This window comes from Leptopilina heterotoma, unplaced genomic scaffold (assembly GCF_015476425.1).
Source record: "Leptopilina heterotoma isolate Lh14 unplaced genomic scaffold, ASM1547642v1 Lhet_160, whole genome shotgun sequence".
Classification (NCBI taxonomy): domain Eukaryota; kingdom Metazoa; phylum Arthropoda; class Insecta; order Hymenoptera; family Figitidae; genus Leptopilina; species Leptopilina heterotoma.
In genome coordinates this window covers 429212-454304 of record NW_025110875.1, presented here as the reverse complement: position 1 = coordinate 454304, position 25093 = coordinate 429212, and the positions used below count along the sequence as shown (strand labels likewise).

Genomic DNA, 25093 nt, shown 5'->3' with positions numbered 1-25093 from the left:
TGAATTCCTAAAAAGACTTTTATTATTTATGACAATAATAATTGACTTCTTGCAAATTCTGCGTCGAAGAAATAAATCAAAATTGTATTCGAAATAACTCAATTCTTGGATAGAATTTTATTAAAATTTATTAAAAATAACTGAATTTTTTCAAGAAATTTTATTAAAATTGTATTTAAAATTATTGAATTTATATTCAAAGAATTTTTTTATTAATGAAAATAATCAAATTAAGTAGTGCAAAAAATTTTATAACAATTTTTGAAAATAATTGACTTGTTATGAAAAATTTTATTAAAGTTTTTGAGAATAATATTTAATAATAATAATAATAATAATAATAATAATAATAATGAATGAATGAATGAATAAATACATAAATTTATTTAAAAAATTTTTAATTTGAAATTATTAAAAAAGTGTAGTTGATTTTTGAAAATAATAAATTTTGTAATTCAAAATTTTTTTATGAATTCTAGAATTTTAATAAATTTCCAGTACTTTTGATAAAATTCCCAGACTTTCCCTGACCAATCCCTAAGAAAATATTTGATTGTCTATTTACATGTCAGTTGAATAACATTTTTTTCTAACGCACGCACCAAAAGTACGCACTACTTCCTAACAGCGCATAGATGGGAAATTAAATTTAGAAAGTGACTTTATTCAAAAATAGAAGACATTGATTTTCGAAACTCCTTTTCAATATATTCGGTAATATATTCATCTTTGTAAGTTAATTTAAAAAATCTAACATTGAACATAACTTTTTATTTTCTGTCATTAAAGAAAGAAATTTTGTTTCAAAAGTATACTCGACTCCTGAAAAGATGTTGAATTTAAGGAAATTAATAATTCAAGTAATTAAAATTTGGTATAGATATTAAAACAAAAAATATCAAATTTCTTACTTTTTGAATAGAATTCAAAAATATTAAGTAATTTTTAAATCTTTTTATTATATTGTACAAATTTACCCAAATGTCAATTTTTCTACAACCCAATTTATTGTAGATAACATTTTTTAATTAATATTTTTGTTAATTAATTTAATTAATTTGATAATATATTCTTGAGGCTCCACTGAATTTGAGGATTTATTTTTCAAAGATTTTTTTATAGTAACAAAAATATTTATTACTTAAAATTTTTTTATAATAAAATACAAGAATTAAAATAATCGAAAAGAAATTTTTTTCATGTTTTTTTTTCAAAATGAAAAAAAAAAAAAATGAAAATGGCTGCCGAAAGTGGTCCACTCTGAAAATGTGCCAAACTTTTAGAGAGGACCACCTTCGGCTGCTATTTTCTAAGACTTTCATTTAAAAAAACAAAGAAAAAGTTTTTTAGTTTACTTTAAGACTTATATTTTATTATATACAAATTTTAAATAATACTTAAATATTTTTTTACTATAACAAAGAGTTTTCAATAACAAAAAAATTTATTTTATAAAATAAAAGTGTGACAAACTTTCAGGGAGGACCACTTCCGGCAACCATTTTCTAAGACTTCATTGTGAAAAAAACAAAAAAATTTTTTTTTTGAGTACTTTAAGACTTGTATTACTAATTTTAAGTAATAAATATTTTTTTTACTGTAAAAAAATTTTATGAAAAAACCTCAAATTCAGTGGAACGTTTTCTTAATTCAAATTTATTGCATTATCCAAAAGATATAAAATTAATTTTGAAGTTCTGAAAATATAATGGGGTAAATATGACACTTCAGGGGTAAATTTGGTACATGGGTAATTTTTTTTTATATTTTTGCTAGGTATTTTTTTTAATAAATGTTATTTTGTCACCATAGAAAAATGATAATTATATTTGATTTAGAGCTCTATTAAACTTTTCATTTGCTTCAGAGAAATTTGTTTGGTTCAAATAAAATTTTATTTGTTTCAGAGAAATTTGGTTTGGTTCAAATAAAATTTTATTTATTTCAGATAAAAAATTTTATTTAAGAAGAATAAATATAGTTCAGTAAGCTTGGAGACAAAAATTATACTTTTATTTAACTCAAATAAATTAATAATTGTTTAAATTAAAAATTGTTTTTCTAAGTCTAGGTCAGAATTTTAAAAACTTATAAAAAATCCAGAAATATAATCAAAAAGTTTATAATATTTTCTACAAAAATACAAAAGACACAGAAGGAAGTAAAAAAAATAGTTTTTTTGATTTTTTACAATTTTATCATATTTTGGTGAGTTGGAAAATGTAAAATAGGTTGTAGGTTGTAAAACACAAAAGTGACTATATGACTATTGATAATAATTACTTGCCATAAATATTTTTTATAATAATAATAATAGTCATTTTTTCGAATATACTTTTTATATTTTTTTCTATAATTGTTAAATGCAAAGATTCAAATTTTAAATCCAATACATTTAATTTTCTACAAGTGCGTAAGCAAAATTTCAAGTTTGTATAAAATTTTAGAAAAAACTTGACAAATTTTGATTTTTGTACATAGAGAATTTTAAAATAATTTATTTAGGTACTTTTTTACACGAAAAAAACTATTTTTAAATAAAAATTTTTCAACCCCACTTTTTTCGAAAATAAATTTTGTTTTTCAATTTTGACATACAAACTATCTCTGTTTTCAATCTTTTATTATTTTGATTAGAAAGATGGAATTTTTCAAAAAATTATGTAAAATTTGAAAAAATGACAAGAAAATAAAAATTTCAAGAAAATTAAAAAAAGTACAAAAGTTGTTTTTTTCAATTTCTCGAAAGTAAATTTTTGTATCACTTTCGTTTTTATGTATTTTATTGGACAAAATCTTAGCTTTCTTTTGAAATTAATTTTTTAAAAAATGAAAAAAACAGGTAATTTTGTACATAAAAATGAAAAAATAAGGTTTATTATTAAAGAAAAAGGGGTTAAAAAATTTATTTTTGAAAAAATTATAAAACTTAAAGGGTATCTTGAGAAGAATATTAATTATTTCTTGTACAAAACAAAAATAGGAGAAAATAACTTTTTTTGTTCTTGAAATTAACCCTATTGATGGTAACACACAATAATTTAACTGACAATTAAAAAATGACCTATTTTTATTATCGTAAAAATATCGTTTTCATGAGATTTAAATGAAGTTTATTTATTTTCCAAGCTTTTAGTTCGAATTCTTCAAAAATTCTATTATATTTAATAATAATTTTTAAAAGTAAAATAATAAATTTTTTTAAAACTAAAAATTTATTTCAAATAAGACAAAATTTGCAATTAATTAGAAATTAAAAATTTTTTTTTTTAATTTTTACAAGAATTTAACTATATTCTATTCAACTATATTAATTAAAATTTTTCAAAAGATTAAATTTCTTTTATAGTTTCTAAATTAAATTATTCTTACATAAATAATTTTTGTTCAATAATTATAATTATTTACATTTTTCCATGGGAATTACAATTAAAATAATTTGAATGTAAAAGCTTTTTGAAATTTAATTATTTCTAAAAATTCCTACGCACTTAATATTTAATTATAATTTAAAATTTTAACTGAAATTGATTTTTAAATCAATATATTAAAATTTAGGAAATTCTACAAGAATTTAATTATTTAAATAGAAAAAATAAGTAATTAATATAACAATTGAGTATTTCTTAAAATTGAATACATATCACAATTTTTAAAAATGTTTTATTTCTTTCGAAGAATTTTAATAAACAATTTGAAAATAATTACATTTTTCGAGGAAATCATTAAAAATTGTTTTAAAAATAATTGAAATCCTGTGAAGAATTTTATTATTTATAAAAATAATTGAATTCTTGCAACGAATTTTACTCAATTTTTCTAATTAATTGAATATTTTAAAACATTTTATGAAAATTTAAAAGAATAATTAAATTATTTCGAATAATTTATTTAAAATTGTATTAAAAATAATTGAATTCTTGCGATGAATTTTGTTACTTATGAAAATAATTAAATTCTTGCAACAGATTTTTTTTAAATAATTAAAATTTTTTGAATTATTTAATGATAATTTAAAAGAATATTTTAATTATTTTGAACAATAATTAATTTAAATTTTATTAAAAATAATTGAATTCTTAAGATTAATTTTGTTATTTATGAAAATAATTCAATTCTTGTAAACAAATGTTATCAAAATTTTAAAAAATAATTAATTTCTTTCAAAGAATTTTATTAAAATATTTTAAACAATTTATTTCTTTCAAGAAATTTTCTTGAAAATTGTATTTCAAATAAATATGAATTCGTTTGAAAATTTTATTGGTTATGAAAATAATTGAATTCTTGCAACGCATTGTTCAAATTTTTTTTATTAATTGAAATTTTTAAAATTATTTTATGAAAATTTAAAAGAATAATTCAATTATTTTGAATAATTTAATTGAAATTGTATTAAAAATAATTGAATTCTTGCGATGAAATTTGTTATTTATGAACAAAATTCAATTCTTATAAACAAATTTTGGTACCTGGACAAAAAGTCCAAACCAAAAAGTCCACAGTCAATGAAATCCAAAAAAAAATTTTGAAAATTGTTTATGTTGGATTTTTTAGATTGGATTTTATGTCTTGGTCAAAATGTCCAAAGTAAAAGTAAAAAGTCCAAAATTTCTTGAAAATTGTATTTCAAATAAATATGAATTCGTTTGGAAATTTTATTGTTAATGAAAACAATTGATTTCTTTCAAGAAATTTTCTTAAAAATTGTATTTCAAATAAATGAATTCTTTTTAAAATTATATTGTTTATGAAAATAATTAAATTCTTGCGATGAATTTTGTTATTTATGAAAATACATCAATTCTTAATAAACAAATGTTATCAAAATTTTTTAAAACAATTAATTTCTTTCGAAGAATTTTATTATTTATGATATTAGTTGAATTTTTACTTGAAATTTTATTAATTTTCTAAAAATAATTTAATTTTTTGAGAAATTTTATTAAAATATAGTCGAATATAGTAGTTATTGAAAATATTTGATTTTCAGCGAAGAATCTCATTATTTGCTAAAAGTAATTGAATTCTTTCGAAACATTTTCCAAAAGTTCTTGAAAATAATTGAATTGTTTCAAAGAATTTTTTTTTGAATTGTTTCCTCGATTGTTTCTAAGAAGAATTTTATTAAAATTTTCAAGAATGTAATTTTTATTTCAACTATTAGCAGATTTAAATGTGTGCAAATTTTCAAGAAAAAAGGAAGAATGAAGCTTTTAGTGTCACAAATTTAATAAAAGTATTAACCAATTAGTAGCTTATCGTAAAAAACTAGTAAATATCGTAGGTTTTAGGTGGATGAGTGCAAAGCCTGTGTATTTCTGAAACCGTCAATACAACTCTACTTTAAATTAAAAAAAAAAACTTCAAAAAGAAATCAAGTTTCGAAATGTAATGATTTTGACACAAAAAGTAATTTACATTTGAAAATTAACCAGTAATAACAGAATTCTTTTTGTGCCTCTATAATGAAGCAATCGGGCATTACAAATGGACTTGACTGTATAATATACATTTTACAAATATCCACGTATATTACAACATAAACATATGCTTGAGAAACAATCGACAATCTATCTCGCACTATGTTTGTTTATTCTCAAAGAATATACTTAATTTTTTCGATATTTACAATATTAATTTTTGCATATATATAAACAAACACATTGCAGATGCATATAATTAATTATTTTTAGAAATATTTGAAGTAGGTTATAGTTATAAGATGAAGATGACACAAGTGCAAGAACAAATTATGGGACATGAAAACAAATTTTAAAAGACTGCTTGAAACTAGATACAGCCGGATATGTCCGATACGAAATCAGAATAAGAACAGGTTTCTCAATCTTACGTTCAAGGAAGAGTATTTACTCATTTATAAACACAATATTATGCGTTAAAGTGCAACAATTATTCCTTAGATTCTTAATATCATTATGCATTTGAATTATGAGATTAGAAAAAAAATTTTTTATTTCATAATTTTAATATACATACAATAGAATTTTTTCAACTTACATTGTATAATGAACTTGGACAACACTCTGGTTATAACTAAAATTAGAACATAAGCAGGCAACTTGTATAATGTAGGGTTCTAAAAAAAAGAAAGAATTCGACGAAACCATTTTGCTTTGGGGGATAAACTAAACGCATTGGGGTTTATGCCGATTTAGTATCTAAACCGAATTGAACTGGTTTTTCCGAATTCTCCTTCGCTTGGGTCGAATGCTTCTCTCTCTCTCCTATATATGTAGCGTTTGAATTTAAGTTTCATGAGCAGGAGTTTTAGATTTAAAAAAAAAATTAAAAACTGGAGTGAAAGTGTAAAAAATTTAGAGTTACAAGCAGTAAATTGTGAAATTTTGTCAAAAAAGTGAAAAAAAGTGGTATGACTGGATTTATATTAGTCAATTTAAAAAAAAATTGACTAATTTTGATAAATCCAGTGTTAGTCAGTGTGCTCAGTTCTTTAGTAAACTGACTCATAGAGTAAATTTTATCTAAGAAAATTACCTAATAGAATTTGATAAAAAAGCCTCTAATCTGAAGATGAATGATATTTGAGTATATTACCAAATTTTAGAAGGTTGAATGATTTTACTAATTTTTTATTAGGTTTTAATTTTGATATTATGCGCTAGAATTATTAAATAATAATAGACTTGATAAATTTGTATCAAAATTTTATGAATAGAAAAAGTGTAATTGAAAAATAAGATAAAAATACTTCCTGCTATATGTGCCTGCAAACTGATTCTGATTCATTTAACTATTTAGGAGCATGTTTTAACAATTTTTAACGCCCGATTTTTTTTTAGAAAAGTGAAATTTTCGTCATCTTTTCTATTTAGGAGCTTTTGGGGTCTCTGATTACAAATCCGATGTCAGTTTTACAAAATTCAAAATGGCGGATCCAAAATGGCAGACGAATTTCTAAAATCTGATGGGATTCATTTGAAACTTGTTACTCGAGTTTTACTGGGGACGCCGATTACGAATATGAAAACAGTTTTTCAAAATTCAAAATGTCGGACTAATTTTAAAAAATTTGGATCAAAGTTCTGTAACCCTCTTGTGGTTGATCTCAGTAACTACGAAGAAATAGGCAAATTACAGACCCTCGGAAACATATTTTTATAAAAATTCGCCAAGTTTTTAAAATTTGTTCGCCATACTTGATCCATTTTAAATTTTAAAAAACTGAATTCATATTTGTAATCAGCGACCCCATAAACCCCCAAGTAACAAGTTTCCAACGAATCCAATCAATTTTTAAAAATTTGTCCGCCATATTGGATCCGCCATTTTGAATTTTGAAAAACTGACGTCGGATTTGTAATCAGCGACCCCAAAATCCCCCAGATACCTATATTTCACGAAAATTTTATTGAATTTAAAATTTTTGTCCCCCATAATGGATCGGCCATTTAAAATTTTTAAAATCTAACGTCAAATTCGTAATCAGCGACACAAAAAACCCCTTAATACCTATGTTTAATTGAAATTGATTGATATAAAAACTTTTAGGTCCGCCATGTTGGATCCACCATTTTAAATTTTGAAACACTGACATCGGATTTGTAATCAACAACCCCGAAAAACCCTGAGTAACAAGTTTCAAACGAATCCGATCTGTATTTTAAAAATTCGTTCGCCATATTGGATCCGCCATTTTGAATTTCGGAAAACTGATATCGGATTCGTAATCAGCGACATCGAAAATCCCCAAATAGTCATTTTCATTAGCTTAGCTTTATTTAATTTTCGATTTTGTAATTTTGTTATAAATCTTTGCCATAAACATATTTTTATTTTATTATTGTTATAAAGTTTAACTATAATTTTTTGGATTTTTAATTTTGCAAAAAAAAACGTTTTTGTCCATGGTGGATTCCACGTCAGTTCAACACACTTATTTTCATGACTTGTTGGGATTTGGCTGTAATTTTGTAAATTCATTACTTTTATAGTGATAAACAACTGCACCAAATATTTTTTCAAAATTTTGAAAATTACCAAAAATATGGCATTTTCAAAATTTTTGTCTTCTTTTTTTGAAAGTGCTATAACTTTGGTTCTAATTAACCGATTTTGGATTTTAAAAAAAGGATTTCTTTGGTTTTAAGTATATTTTAAGTTAAAATTAAAATAAAATAAAAAAATTCAAAAAATTTTTTTTTTTTGAAATTTTGAAAAATTAAAAAACCGTTTTTGAAAAAACATCATCTTCGATTTTTTTCAAAATTTTACTAAATGTTAAGGCAAATGTGCTTTACATGTCCTGTAAGTTTTATCTTGGGATCTCAAAGGGATTCGGAGTAAAAAAATAAAACGTAACCACAAATTACGAACATATGGGGCAAAATTCCTCAACTACCCAGGTAAAACAATGAATTTTCTCTAAACTTTGCTGAAATCTTACTATTATTAGTAGAAGTGTAAATATTAATTTTTTTTGAATTTGATAAAATATTTTTTGAGTTATGGAGTTTCAAAATTTTGATTTTTTTGAAAATATATTTTTTTCGATTTAATATATTTTTTTTCTATGAGCCATGTAAAAAATAAAAATCAGAGTGGGACCATGAGAATTTTTGAGGAAAATAATAATTTATCATTATTTTACATAGAAAATGATGATTTATAATTAATTTCTTCAAAAAGTTCCGTGATCCCATTCTGATTTTTACATGGTTCATATGAAAAAAGGTAAGCTTTCGATTGGGATAGGTTACAAAAAAATAAAAAACACCAATTTTGAGATACAGTAGAACTTGGTTAATACGATTCTGTAGGGACCGCACTAAGAATGCGTCTTATGCGGGAAAAAGTATTAGGCGGGATGTAAAATGTATGTCTTTAATTACAGGGACCACCATAAATGAGCGTCTTAAGCTGGAAATCGTATTAAACGGGATCGTATTAACCGGGTTCTACTGTATATTGAAATTAAGAATTTGACCTTGAATTTCAAGGTCAAATTGACAGAAAACAACTTTTTTTTCATCACCAGCTTATAGCCCGTGAAAACCCCTTTAAAAACCACTATTCATACTTTAAATTTGATTAATTTTACTTATAAATATATTAAATCGAAAAAAATATATTTTCAAAAAAATCAAAATTTTGAAACTCCATAACTCAAAAAATATTTTATCAAATTCAAAAAAAATTAATATTTACACTTCTACTAATAATAGTAACATTTCAGCAAAGTTTAGAGAAAATTCTTTGTTTTACCTGGGTAGTTGAGGAATTTTGCCCCATATGTTCGTAATTTGTGGTTACGTTTTATTTTTTTACTCCGAATCCCTTTGAGATCCCAGGATAAAACTTACAGGACATGTAAAGCACATTTGCCCTAACATTTAGTAAAATTTTGAAAAAAATCGAAGATGATGTTTTTTCAAAAACGGATTTTTAATTTTTCAAAATTAAAAAAAAAATTTTTTGAATTTTTTTATTTTATTTTAATTTTAACTTAAAATATACTTAAAACCAAAGAAATCCTTTTTTTAAAATCCAAAATCGGTTAATTAGAACCAAAGTTATAGCACTTTCAAAAAAAGAAGACAAAAATTTTGAAAATGCCATATTTTTGGTAATTTTCAAAATTTTGAAAAAATATTTGGTGGAGTTGTTTATCACTATAAAAGTAATGAATTTACAAAATTACAGCCAAATCCCAACAAGTCATGAAAATAAGTGTGTTGAACTGACGTGGAATCCACCCCATAACTTTTAAAAAAATTGTTAAGACACCTATAAATGTTTTTCCATAATTTTGTAGTTTTTTTAGACGCATCTCTTGAACCATAATAATTGAACATTTTTTGTCGATATTAACCGGAGATATTAAACTTTTAAAAATCTAAAATTTTGGAAAATCTGACTTTTTTGAAAATTTTTTGTTGAAAAATATAGAAGTAACTTTAAAAATATCATTACCAACTTGTAGAGCATTAAAAAACGCTACGATTGACCTATTTTTGAACCAAATTCGATCATAAATTTTAAAATTATTGGTATTTTAAAAATTAAAAATGATGAAAAATGACATTTTTTGAACTATTTTGTTTGAAAATATTTTTTTAAATATTAAACTATTATAACTATTTTGTAGGGTATTAAAAAATTCATTGATTTATCCAAAATTTAATCACTTTTACCATATTTATAAAAAATTATTCATATGTTTCTATTATTATTATCTTTATGAGGAAGCAAATCATGAAATTGGTTCATGAAATGAGTACCAAAATTATAACTTGGCAGCGGTTTTTGACTAGAAATTAGAAAAAATGTGGATTAAAATTACAAAAGAAAGTGAATATTAAAATAGTAATTTTCGCGTAAAATAAAAATTTGGTTGACTATTTGAAACGCACGGACTATGAGAAAGTCCCAGTCAGCGATTGGATGACAACAAAATAGGAAGGGTCACTCTTACCTCCACCATGAAACTGAGTTGAGCGAGAATTCTCCCCCCCCCCTTTTTTGTGATCGTCCAATCGATGACTGAGCCTTTCTCCCGGTCCGTGCTTCTGACGTAGTCTAACTGTTAAATTTTTATTTTACACAAAGATTCGTATTTTAGTGTTTAATTAAAAAAATTTTTGTAATAATTTTATTAGGGTAACCATTCCAGACGTTGACACTCTCCTTGTTTTTCTTTAAATAACAAGAAATACTAAATTAAGCTACTCGATTTTTATAATAAATGTTGAAGAATTTAATAATTGTATGCAAAACATGTGCTAGTTTAATTCGGTATTTCCCCTTAATGAATGGTTGCCATCGACTGAAGCACTTGCCCTAATTATATTTTTTATTTCTATTCAAGTAAAGTATAATTATTCGCTTAAGAAAACATTTTAATAAAGAAAATGCAGAAATTATAATTTTTTGTGGCAAAAATGGGACTTGACAAAAAAATTGTGATTTTAATGCCTGGTTTGATTACATTTCACAACTTGAACACGCCCTTATCTCAGAAAAGCTCAACTCGAACGTTACAAGAAAATGACAATATTTAATTGCTTTTTATTTATTTATTACACGGTTTAACCAAATTACACGCTTTATTATTAACATCATTAACATATTAAGGGCCGATTTCACCAACACCGATTAAAAGTTAATCAATGATTAAATCCTCAATTAACCAATCAGAAGCCTTTAAACTGTCTTTAATCATTTATTAACTTTTAATCGGAAGTTGGTGAAACTGGCTCTAAGAGGTGAGTTGTCACCAAAATTTGTTCGACAAAAAGGCACTCTTGATTAGCTGTCTAGCTGCAAATCGCAAAAACCTATTCTTGACCCTTTTCTATCTTACGATCTGATAATTATAATACGGAAAATAAATAGTGGGAAGAAACTCAATATGAGTTTTTATTCTAAAATGCAACTTGTATTGTCCACTTCTAAACTCCCAAACAGCACATAATATTTTCTATGACTTGTACCAAATATTCAGTTCTGATGAATTTTTTCGGGAAATTAGTGGAATGTAACTGACGTTCATCATCAAGAAGTCGTCAATTGATATTCAGATCTCTAGGCCATTTCTGTGTAACTTCTTCAGGGAAGATAATGTAAAATAATAACCAATACCAGGATGCTACTACCAAACATCTAGGTAATGTTTGTTGATCTTCTTCAACGTTGTCGATTAGCGATAAATAATTTCAATCAGTGATTTAGGATAAGGAATTTATGCATTTGTGAGTTGAGTGGCGATATTTATTCACTTTTATATATTTGATTGTTAAACTAATAAAAAAACGCGAAGGTTTTTAAGAAATGGTCGTTAAATGCTTGCAAATTGTCACGAGTTGCTCTGTAAAGGCGTTAGACGACGAAATAGGTGATTAGGAGGAATAATATTATGTGTTCAATAAGAAAACTCAGACTTCCTAACATGCAATGTCTACAGTTACTATATATACTATGTGAATTAAAAAGCAAACAAATTTTATTATTCCTTACATAAATCTTACGTTTGTCTGCTTCTCCTGGTCACCTGCTGTGTTAACAGTGTCTATAATTTCTGCAAAACATACCAAATTAGCAGCTGACCTACTGCGTAGTTCTACAATTGAATAAAATTTCTTAAATAATCTTCTTAATTCTTCTCTTCCTTAGTATCTTCTGCGGCGAAAGTCTGTGACATAGAAGATGATCCAAATCAATATATTGAAATATTCAATTCGAATTATTTGCATCGAATCCCGTCCAAGAAATACTCTGCTATTTGCAAGTACCACTTTTCTTAAAATTTACACAATCTCATCGGGGAATTCTGCCATGAGCCGATGCAGTGATGCAAAACGGTCCTCTGAACTAACGAACAACCAAACAAACAAACTTTCAAACCTTTGACCGTTGAGACGATACCAATAATTCTCTACTATCTGGTACTCTCCTCCGGTCCTCAATGAACTTAGAAGGGGCCTAAAGCATAATTATTTATAAAATTTCTTAAAACTATAGGTTCCTTATATCAATACTAACATTGTTACTTTTCGATAAAATGATTTATTTATATCAGAAACTTTCTTTTGTCAACAAATTTTTATATGCACTTACATCTAATTATTTTTAATACAAATCGATTGTGACCATTCACTAAAATATATATTATGAATTCAGGTACAACAAACTGTACTCTAGATGAAATTTACGTTTAAAATAATCTTCCATCTTAATAAATAAAAATCTACAAATAGAAAATTTTGATCTTTAAAAGATAAAGTTCTACGAATCAAAAATCATGTAGACATAAATCAAAAATAGTACAAAGTTCGCTTATTTAAAAAGTTATCTTAATTCGCAATTGTTGTGGTTCATATCTACAAGTATAATATATTTTACTGTAAAACATTCATAACAAATCCTGATTAGAGTTATTATTTATAAATATTGATTGATGTTAATTACTTTAAAGTTTATGAGTATTTTTTAGTTTTTAATACATATTTAATTCATTTTTAAAGCATGTACAAATTAGTATATCAAATCGTAAAACTTTTAAAATATATTCAAGTTATGAGTGTTGGTAAAACCAGGTGCAAATTTAGGTCAGTGGAAAAACACTGGTAACTGAAGTAGTTAAAATAATTTGAAATATTTGTTCGGCCAAATTGTGGTCCGATCTTGGCGCAAGTGTCGGCATAACTTCGGAATTAGTTTAGACTTTAAAACTTTGGTTGGCTATAAACAATCTGATTACTAGGCTAATAATAACTAAACGTTATAAATATATTTAAAAACGAAAAGATTTACTTTATGATAAGTAGCTTACGGTGTTCTCAAATGAAATTAGTCCTTAGTGAAGGTCACAAATTTTCAGTAACAAAATTGTTCCACATGATATGAACTATAAAAATGATACCTCAGGTTTTCTAATGTCTGTTAAAAGTTTGATACTAATTAATATTATATTATCATTTTTATTATTTCTTACATACAGTTACAGAAATACATTTTTTGTTTTCTCAGTCAGATTTCTTTTCTTTCTTTCTCTCAGTTCATAATTCTCTTGTCCAACTCTCACATGGATCTACGTAAGATTTAGCTACTTTTAAATAACGAAAGCACTTAGTATAAATAGGGGGATATATTATGAATTCAATATAAATACCAATATGTAAAATAATACATATAAAACAATTTCTTTTATATAACGTTCAAATAATTTTATTACAAAAACCAGTTCGAGCCGACAATTATCACCAATGTTGGGTCGACCGTCATCATTTTGAAGATTGGTCAAGTCATTAGTACGTTGAATTGAACCAATCTTCAAAAGATACTCCTGACCAAAAATTCGCACCTGGGATGATGTGTTTTGATAAATTTTATATAATTATCCTAAAAGTTCAAATTCCTCGTCCGATGTATCATACTGTCGATTAAAGTCTTCGAATTCCAGTACTGGAACAAAAAACCAAGTATAAACTGTTAAAAATTAGGAAAATACGGTTTTGGAAAATATTTTTAGGAAGAGGCTGACTAATTATCAGATTGGTTGTTTAATAAGAAAATAAAGAAGAGAAAATTGTGAAAAATGAAAAGAATTGATTTTGTCGTTTCGGAATTGGCTCTTCTTAAACCAACACAAGAGGCTGAGTCCTTGAGGGTTGTATTCTAGGTCAGTATCTTTCTAAAATAGTAGGGATATTATCTCAAGTTTGGTTCTGTTTAGTATCTCTCGTGGGATTTATTTAAATTATATTATGTGTTTTTGTGTAAAAAAAGAAAGATAAGAATAAAAAGTTAAAAAAATATACAGGATGTAACGTACGTAACTTACCATTTGATGCTGCTGCTGCTCCTAAAACTTGTGAAACCATCACATCTTCCGCTGGGGACCAATGAGCGGTCTGCTCATCGCACAGTTCGAAAAGTGGCTGTTTTTCCGATGAGATCAATTTTTCTTGCATTAAGGTGCACAATGATTTAAATTCGCTTTCAGTATGGCAGAAAAAACACTATTAACATAAAGAAATGAAGCTTGACATTTTGTAATTATAAACAGTGTTACGAATTTCGGAAAAGTCCACTACACTATTATAACTTAACTTAATCTGAGATTGCTGAGACAATTTTAATTGACTACCAATTCAGGATTGCCACGCTTTTCCTCATTTCAAATTCCCTGACTTTTCCAGGTTAAAAAACGTAATTTTTCCAGATTTTTAAAACTACATTTATATTTTACAAAATTTTATTTTTAATTTTAATTTTTAATTTTATTCTTAATTTTACCAAATTTTATATAGTCAAAATCGCGGAGCATGTAACGTAACAGTCTTTTTGTTTTGTCCATAACTTTTAAATAACAAGGAATTAATCAATTTTTATGTTTGCATCTTAAAATATATTTTTTTTTTAACAATATTGCATAGGAATATAAATTTTTTTGTATTTATCAATTAAAAGTTATAAACGTTTTAAAAAGACTGTTACGTTACAAAAGTTTTGTTTTTCGCGATTTTGACCATATTATAAAAATATTGTTAACTGTAATTTCTTCAAAATTATTTTCAATTCAATTCTTCATTTCTGGAATTTTAAACTAAAATTCTTTTTTAAAACAATTTTTTTAAATAATTTTTGAAAAAGTTCTTCTTTGAGAATTTTTAAATCCATTTGTTTACAATTCAATTTTACCTAAACTTTCGATTATTCTGACATTCTTCAATTAAATAAATTAGAAATTAAAAACTTTAAATAATTAAAAAAAAAATTCCATTAAACTTTTTGTGAAAAATTAATTCTAAATTTCCTTAAAAATCTTGTCAAGAATTTAATTATTTTTATAGATAATAAAATTATTCGCAGGAATTCAATTATTCTCAAAAAAATTTAAATAAAATTCTTCGAAATAATTCAATTATTTTTAAAATTGACAAAATTCTTCGCAAGAATTCAATTATTTTCAAAATTGATAAAATTCTCCGCAAGAATTCAATTATTTTCAAAAAATGATAAAATACTTCGTAAATATTCAATTATTTTCAATATTAATTTTTACGTAATTTTGATTATTCTGACATTCATCAATTAAATATATATATTAGAAAATAAAAACTTCAAGAATTAAAGAAAAATTCAGTTAACCTTTTTTAAAAAATAAATTTTACAGAATTGTTAATTAAAAGTATGAAAAGTTCAAATTTTCTAAAAGATTTTAATTTGAAACCTTTTTAAAATTCAATTCTTTTAAAACATTCACACTATAATGCTTTCAATATTCAATAATAATCTAAAATTTTAACTGAAATTCATTTTTAAATCAATATTTACTAGAAAAATCCACGAGAATTCAATTATTTAAATACAAAAATAAATATTTTATTAAATAATTGAATGTTTCTTAAAATTGAATTCTCGTAAAGAATTTTATTAACAAATTTTTAAATAATTGAATTCTTCTGACAAATTTTAATAAAATTTTTAAGAATAAAATTATATTTTTCGATTAATTAATTTAAAATTGTACCTATTAAAAATAATTGAAATACTGCGATGAGTTTTATTATTTATGAAAATAATTGAATTCCTGTAAAATTTCCATTATTCATGAGAATAACTAAATGATTGCGTAGAAATTTATTAAAATTTTTTTTAAATAGTTAAATTCTTTTGGAATTTTATTAAAGTTTTTGAAAATATTTGAATTTCGGAAAAAAATGTATAAAGATTATTGAAATTTTGATGAGAATTTTTGTAAATTGTTGAACACAATTAAATTTCTGCGAAGAATTTTATTACATTTGAAAATAATTGAATTCTTGAGACGAATTTTATTAAAATGTCTTTTTAAATAATTGAATTTCTTTGATGAATTTTAATAAAATTTTTAAGAATAATTTCATTAAAGTTGTATTCAATATAATTGAAAGTCTGAGATGAGTTTTATTATTTATGAAAATAAAATGAAATGGTTGCGTAGAATTAAAAATTTTTTTTTAAATAATTGAATTCTTTTGAAAAATTTTATTAAAGTAGTAGATTTATTAAAAATCATTGAATTGAGGAAAGTTTGTCATGAATGGAATTTTGTCATGAACTTTATTAAAATTGTTGAAAATAATTGAATTTCTAAGAATTTTACTAATTTGGAAAATAATTGAATTTATGGAATCATTTGTAATTGCTTAAAAATTCAATTTCTTTTAATGTTTTTAATTAAAATTCTTCTATAAATCCATTATTTTTAATAATCAATTAAAAATATATATTAAAAAATTTAACTAATTTCAGAAGAATTGGAACAATTAAAATTTCTCAAAAATTTACGTTCTTTAAAGGCGCTCGCACAGCTCTACTGCCAGCATGAGAGTAAGAGAGAAAAAACATGAAATTTGAATTTTCTGACTTACTTACTCTCATGTGTTACCATGACAACTATGCATGCATTGGCATGCATGCAGAGCTGTGAGAGCGTCTTAAGACGATTTCTAGTTAAATTCATTCAAAATTGAAATTTTACAAAATTTCAAATTAAAATCTTTTGAAATTCAACTGTACTTATGAAAATTGTAAACGCAACTTTTTTAAAATTTAATTAATTTTGAAATATTTATGTAAAATTAGATTTTAAGAATAAACTTTAGAAAATAACAATTTTCCAGGATTTCGATCAAAATTCCCTGACTTTTCCAGGTTTTTTCAAGGTTTATAAAATTCCCTGACATTTCCAGGTTTTCTAGGTTGCGTGGCAACCCTGTAATTCTAGTTTTATTAAAAGAAGTATTTGATTTTAGATACCATTCGGTTTTGAATTCTTGATTGTCAACAATTCTATAAATTACAATATTTAGAGTTATTTCCTCTTTCTATAATGAGGTCTTTTAATTTTCTTTTCCAAATCATTACAATAATCTTGCACCGTTTACCAATCTCTCTGCTATCCAAAGATCCGCACTAAGACCACAATTGACCACCGTCGACTGATTCAATACCTTCCCTAATTTGAAATACCTAGTTGTAACTAGAGTTAGTTTTATTTTATTGATCCAACTCATATAATCTGTTATAGAATATTTTCGGGACTCTACTGTTTGGTATTTTCAAAATTTTTGACCACCAACTTTTTTTTTATTCAGAACTTCAGTTACTTTATTATCGACTTGGCCTATAACCATCATTCGCAAGGTTCTTTGGTCTGAGAGAAAGATTTTTTTAATTGCAAGAACTTTCTTTGACGTAGCAATGGGATGGCTAGCGGATGACACGCAGTAGCTACTAGCAACTTTTCATGTTTTTATCCCCGCGCTGCGGGGATAGTAAATATTATCCGATTGGACTGAAACTTTTGGTACTTTCATTTGGCATGGTTTCACAACTTTTCCGCACCCTCTTATAATTTACAAACTATTTATGATGATATACGATTTTTCGTAAATCTATTCAATTTTTCTTTAAATTAGTAAACTTTGAATGCAATGCGCAAACGGAAGATATTGTCCCATTTCAAATATTTTTTTCTTCTCTGAATTCACATTAACAAATAGTAACTTTTCCGCACTTTTACGAAACTTTTTTAGTTTTCTAATATGTTACTAAAAAATAATATTCAACTTACAAGTGCAACTGAAGGATCTATTCCAGTGATGTGAACACGACTAGCGACATTACAATGATATGTCGTATCAAGATCAATTTCATTCTCGTCTAATTTTTGATCGACATTTCCAGATCTCTGCGTTGTGTGAGGATCTAAAAATATCACTTCATCACCTGTAAAAAAAGAAATTTTAGGTTTCATTATCTAAACTTTAATAATTTTTAGAGCTTTTAATTTAATTTCACCACCTACCGACACATCCTATGAAATAAAGAGCTAGATTTGGCTTTCCTCCAATTACTCCCATCGATTGAGGAAATTGAAACGAGGTCTGTAAATAATATAAAAGTCACTTTATAGCAAGTCAGAGAAAATTTAATTTTACTCATTTAATGTTGATTTAATTTAATGTTGATACCTATTGGAAGTTGTTAAAAAAAGACATTGAGACGTTTTTCACTTACTTTAAGGGCATTTATGTAGATTGGATTAATTTCGCTAATACCAAGTCTCAGTGGAATTAGGAGTAAAAGAGGTTTCCATTGACTTGGAGCTCGTAACGGAATGTTACCATCCGCTTCCGCAGTTGTTGCTCCTTCGACCTTGCACTGCCTCACTGGAAATCAAATTAACAGCCAAATGTTTCAAAATCCATTCATTGTCATAAAGACGAAATGTAAAATTAATTTTAATAATACGGTTATCTTAACTCTACACCACATGAAGTTCTTATTTCATAAATAGCCAGTTATTTTCTCTGCTTTTAATTCAAGTGAATTTAAATTGTTCTTTAAAAATTCTTAAATTTTTTTTTAAATTTTGGTTTAAAAATAATTGTACATAAATGTTATCAATTAATTTACTTAAAAATAAAGAAAAAGGTTTAAATACGCTGCTATTTATTGTATACTTAATATACGGTATAGAGTTAATTGTTATATGTGATGCTCCAAAAGAAAAGATACTTTAGGTTTACAAAATTTTAATTTATGTTTAGTGATAGTTTAAAGTTCTTTTTTTATTACGTAAAACCAGAATGATTTTTTATTCAATATTTTTTTATAAGGACTTAAACTTCAGAGATTCTGTAATATCCTCCCCTTTTCTCAAGGAGCATCATTTATTGAAACTTGAAAATTTTTAATACTAACAGACATCGTTGATAATTAATGTATTGTCGAGTGCAACATGTATCGTTATAGAACTCCATTCGTCATATACAATTAATTTCCTGCAACAAAAATAATTATTTAAATAAATTGTGAACAGATTTAAATTTAGCAACAATTTTTTATATTTTTTATAGTACCAGGCCTCGAATCGACTTTAAGACGCAAAAAAGTGACTTTAGTCGATTAAAAATGCAAAAAAAGTCGTTTATTTAATTCACTGTTGTCACAAAAATTTTATTTTGTATTTCCCCTTCACTGATTACTAAAATCAATTTTTAAAAAGTTTAAAAATTTTGTTAAAAAAATATTTAAATCCCACTTCTCATTCTTTTTTCTATGGGAAATAAAATTTTTTAAAATTCAATTTAAGGGGGCAGTTCGATTACATTTTTAACTATGTCAAGAAAATGATTTAAGTCTTCCATAAAATTATTTTTATAGTAATTTTTTTGAGAGGAAATCAATGGTCAGAAAATATTCTCCCTCTTTTTTGGATTTTTATTTTTTTTTAAATTGATAGATTTTAAAATCCATCCGTAATTTTGTAGAAAATATGTTTTTGTATCTGGAAAAAATTGCCGAATAAAAAAATTCGATTTTTACAATTTTTGAAATATTTTTTTGAAAGAAAAACATTGTTTTTAGGTTGAAAATGCTAAAAAATACAATTGTTATTCAAATTTTTAAATATGTAAATTAATTTTATTTTCTAACTAATTTGAAATCATAATTTTTCTATATTTTATTTTTTATCATTTTCAACCTAAAAACAATGCTTCAAAAATTGTAAAAATCTATTTTTTATTCGAAAATTTTTTTGTAGGTACGAAAACTTATTTTCCACAAAATTACGAATGGACTTTAAAATCTATCAACTTAAAAAAAATCCAAAAAGGGTGAGACTATTTTCTGACAGATTTTCTGATCATTGATTTCCTCTAAAAAATTATTATAAAATAATGTTTTGAAAGATTTAAATCATTTTCTTCGATATAGTTGAAAATTGTAGTCGAAGTCTGTTCTTAAAACCTTCTGAAATCTAATAATTTTTAAAAATTATGTACAACTCCAAAATTCAATTACTTTTTACAATTTTTAACAAAACTTCTCCTTTAAATAAATTATTTTTAATGATTTTTACAAAGTTCTTCCAGAATTCAATTATTTAAATACAATATTTCAATTTTTTGTAATAATTTTTTGAAAAATTTTAAGTAACAATTCTGAGCAGTGATTGTCTTTTCTAAAATTTTATAAACTATTCTAAAATATTTTAATGTTATTATGTTTTGTATGTATGTATTTGAATTTTTGGAAATTTGTTATTGACAACATTGAAAATAATACAATTATAAAAAAATTAGAATGAAAAAAATCTCAGAATTACTTTTTTTAAAAATATTTTAATATAATTTTTAGAAGCTAATTTTCATTAATTTTCATTTTTAAATTTACACTTGAAGATTTCTCATTAAAATTTTTGAGAATTCAATTATTTTAAAAATTTGCAATTAAAATTCCTTCAAAAGAAGAATTTGTAAATAAATAAATAAAAGTTGATTTTCAAAAATTGTAATAAAATACTTGAAAAAAATCAATTATGTTTTTCAATTAAATTTTACAAAATTTTAATTATTCAAAATCTTTTTTATAGTAAGATTTAGAAATTTTAATTAGAAAAATTATTGAAAAAAAATTTTTGTAAGATTTTTCTATATTTATTTTTTATTCTATAAAAAAAGAAATAAGTTGCATTTCATACTGAAAATATGCTATTTTGTTGCAATATTTTGGAAGAAATGTCCAAAAAGTAGCAATTTTTATTATTTTATTTTTCAAATTGAATCGAAAAAAAGTCACATTTTTCGATAATAGTCGAAAAAATTAAAATTCAAGGTCTTTATTACTGTTCTTTGAATTATTTTTAAGTTTTCGTGTGATAAAAAAATCTAAATTTTAATATTTCCTTTACGTTAACTAATAATGCTAAAAGTTAGAAAAATAAAAAAAACTTACTTTAATACTTGTGCCACAGTGTTAGGTCCAAACCATTGGCCAACCTCTTTTCCTTCAGAGGCTCCAGTAAGAGCGATTTGATGAATTGAAAAAGGCGCAGCCCTTCTGTCTTCAAAACGACTTAATATTTTCAGGTACGTACTATCTTTCGTTTCTGGCGTCCATTCCCAATTTTTCCCTACAATGAACGTTTTATTTTCTTCAATTTCAAAAGTATCTTCAATTTATGTAAAAAATGAAAATTTTTATGAATTTTCCCAGAATTTTTCAATGAAACAATTAAATTTATTTAAAATTAAATTAAATTTATTTTTCGAAAATTTTTATATTGGTTTGTTTTTAATTACTTAATAAATTTCTAATTAAAATCTTTACGTTTTACTCAATAATTACGAATTTTAAGCGATTACTTTTAATATTTTTTCATTTTAATAATATTCTAATTTTTTTAAATTTTTATTTATTTATTTTTTTTTTTAAGTTGAAATTTAAAAAGACAGTTTTTTTATTCTTTAGTTTTTATTAATTGAACCAATTCTAGATAAATTCTCTTTGGAAAGAGTCGGATAAGTTCTATAAGTTCAACTGTTGGTTAAGTTCGTTTTAGACCAAAAATTTTTTTTTGTAAAATTACTTTTAATTTAATTCTATTTTTAAATAAAAATAAACAAAAAATAAATATAGATACATACCTAAATGTAATGAAATTAAAGCTTGTCCAAGAACCATTTGACCGCATCGTAACATACAGCCCCAACCTTTATCTGAAGTAAATGTTGATCCAAATCCGCCAATCGGTACAAAATTCTTTCGATATGTGAACCACAATTTAGATTGAATATTTTTTCTAATTGCGTCCAATTCTAGAAATTTGTAAATAAATAAATTTTACATTTGACTTATAATCTTTCAATAAGGACAAAATTTAAAATAAAAAATTTCTTTAATATTCAGAAAACAAATTTATTAACCTTTCATTGCGTTATATTTTTTTCCTAAAATCCAAACAGGTTCTTCTGTTTGTGGAATATCTTCTAAATCCTCGGGAGGATTTTGTGTAAACAGGATATCCATATTGATGATCTAATTCAGATCAGTCTACAATTTTTTTAAATTTATTGTAAGCACTGAAAACAGATATTAGAAAATATTGTAATTATAGTTGAAGAGAATATTTTTTAATAGATTACTTTAATATTATTTAATATAAATGATGACAGAAATTAATCGTTTTTATAAAAAGTTTCATAATCTAAAATTTCTGCATTGTCAAAATTGAAAAAATAATTATAATCAGTCTAGATTATAATCTACAATCGGAATAGACAGCAGGGCTGATAAAAATCATAATTTAAAAAAAAATCAAAACAATCCGATGTTTTTTATTTAAATAATTTTTTATACTATTTTTTAAATGTTTATTTTTAAGTAGTTAGTTCTTTTAATATTGAAAAATATAAAATTAATAATAATAGGGTGGCTGCAAAATTTCATTTTCAAAATTCTCTGACTTTTCCTGACTAATTTTTCGTTTTCCCTGATTAAAAAATTTTTAAATTATTTAAAATTCTGCATTGAGAATTAAAAATTTAATAATACTTTTTAAGTAACAATTTTATTTATAATGAAAAACATATAAGATAATTAAAAGTTATTTGTTAATTCTGAATATTGGTGTCTTTTTCGTTTGTCTCATAAACTATGAAATTACCACGAATTCTAATACCAAATTTTCCATTTTTTCTATTTCTGACAATAATTTATTTTTAAATAACTTAATTCAAGTAGCATAAAATTATTACTTATAAAAATTATTAAAAGAATCATTTTATTTGACAATTTTAAAAATTATTAAATTTTATAAAAGTTGAATTTATAATTTTTATAAATATATTAATTTCAAAAGGTTTCAATTTTTAATGAATTTAATTAGAAATTATAAAGAACTTAAATTTTTGAAAAATTTTAATAATTCAAATTCTTTTGAAATTAGTAAAAAATTTTAATACATATTTAATTCATCATTAAAAATAATGGATTTACAGAAGAATTTTAGTTAAAAACACTAAAGAAATGAATTTTAAAAATGTTACAAATAATTGCGGAAATTTAATTATTTTTAAAAATAATCAAATTCTTCCTAAGAATTCAATTATGTTGAATAATAAAGTTCTTAACAAAATTTCAATTATTTTCAAAAATTTTCCCCAATTCAATAATTTTCAATGTCTACTATTTTAATAAAATTTTCCAAAAGAATTCCATTATTTAAAAAAAAATTTTTTGATAAAATTCGACGCCAACATTCAATTATTTTCAAAAATTTTCCTCAATTCAATGATTTTTAATATCAATTTATATTCAATTATTTTCATAAATAATAAATTTTTTTTTACAGAGAATGAATTATTTTTTAAAATAAAAAAATTCTTTCTGGAATTTCAGAATTAAAATTCATCAAAAGAATTCAATTATTTAAAAATTCCTTATTTTTATATTTAAATAATTGAATTCTCGCAGAATTTTTTAATAATAAGTTATTTAAAAATGAATTTCAGTTAAGATTTTAGATATTTATTGAATATTAAAAGCATTATAGCGTGAATTTTTAGAAATAATTGAATTTTGAAAAGGTTTAAATTCAAATCTTTGAAAAAAAAGTCAGGGAAAAATAAAATAAAATTTTTGTGGCAACCCTGATTATATTTTTTTTTAAATATTGTATAATTGATAACATTGTTAAAAGGAATACGCAAACTTTAATTAGTTGCTGGTAAATACCTCAACGACATTATTAGTTTGTTTTATCTATTGTTTTATGAATTAATTAATTTATTCGTCTTTTAATACTTTTTGTATAAATTCTAAAATTTATACAATTTTTTTTTTATAAATTCTTTTGTTTTGCAAAATTTCAAAAATTCGCTTTAATGTTTTCATTATGAAAGTACTTGTGAGACAATAAAATAGCTCTATCATACAAATTGTAAACAATATTCTTCTTTTGTTGAATTGGATGACGTGAAAAATAATTTATTAATCCATTATTCATTCATTTATTTATATCATTAGAAGAAATGGATTTTTGATACCAATTAGTGATTAGTTGATTATTATTCTTATTAATGTCATATCTAAAAAATTTATTTTATTATAAACTTTTCTAGTTAATGAGTGAATTTCAAGTTAATATTAAAAGAATTGAAAGTATTAATAAAAAGTTCAATACCGAATCTTGATTATTGTTTAAATTATTTAAGAAAAATGAAAAACATCGACAAAGTATAGGTTATAAAAAAATTCTTTCCCCTCGTAAATTGTTTCCTTTAACTTCTTTAATAGAAATAAAATTCTTAATTTCATCCTAAAGAAATTATAAAAAAAAGAAATTGTTTATAATTAATAAAATCGTTTCTTTTTCAATATAAAAAATGAACAAAATTGTTTAGAAATTTTTTTTCCAAAACAATAAACATTAAATTAGAAATTTAAGGTTAAGTTTGAAATTAAGATTTAAAAAAATATTGAATAGAATTCTTACTGTAAAATTAAAATTCTACATACCAGTAATATTCTTAATTGTACTATTAATAATAATAGCATTGCTTTTATTAATGTCCTAAATAGTGAATAAAAATTAACAAAATGTTTTTCTTTGTTGACTGTTTTGAGACATTTGTATTAGTCATGCTTAAAATGTCAACATCAGAAAATCATAAAAGCGCATTCTCATGAGGCAATTTCTCTCGACAGGGATGAGAATGTAATGAGAATGTAGAGAGAAAAATATAAAAAACTCTGTCATTTTTAATAATGAATT

At 23.6% G+C, this 25093-nt stretch overlaps 1 protein-coding gene across 1 annotated transcript; it reads right to left on the bottom strand.

The window, feature by feature from the left end:
• Window positions 1–13440: 13440 nt before the first annotated feature.
• LOC122498871 (cysteine protease ATG4B) lies at window positions 13441–24982 on the bottom strand. Its single transcript, XM_043606859.1, has 10 exons — window positions 24838–24982; window positions 22245–22400; window positions 21966–22136; window positions 21274–21451; window positions 19237–19316; window positions 18550–18701; window positions 18338–18416; window positions 18104–18258; window positions 14324–14501; window positions 13441–13944 (listed from the first exon to the last, which is right to left on the bottom strand). The coding sequence occupies exons 2-10, from the start codon at window positions 22345–22347 to the stop codon at window positions 13877–13879; spliced, it is 1164 nt and encodes a 387-aa protein (XP_043462794.1). The 5' UTR covers window positions 22348–22400; window positions 24838–24982; the 3' UTR covers window positions 13441–13876.
• Window positions 24983–25093: the final 111 nt, after the last annotated feature.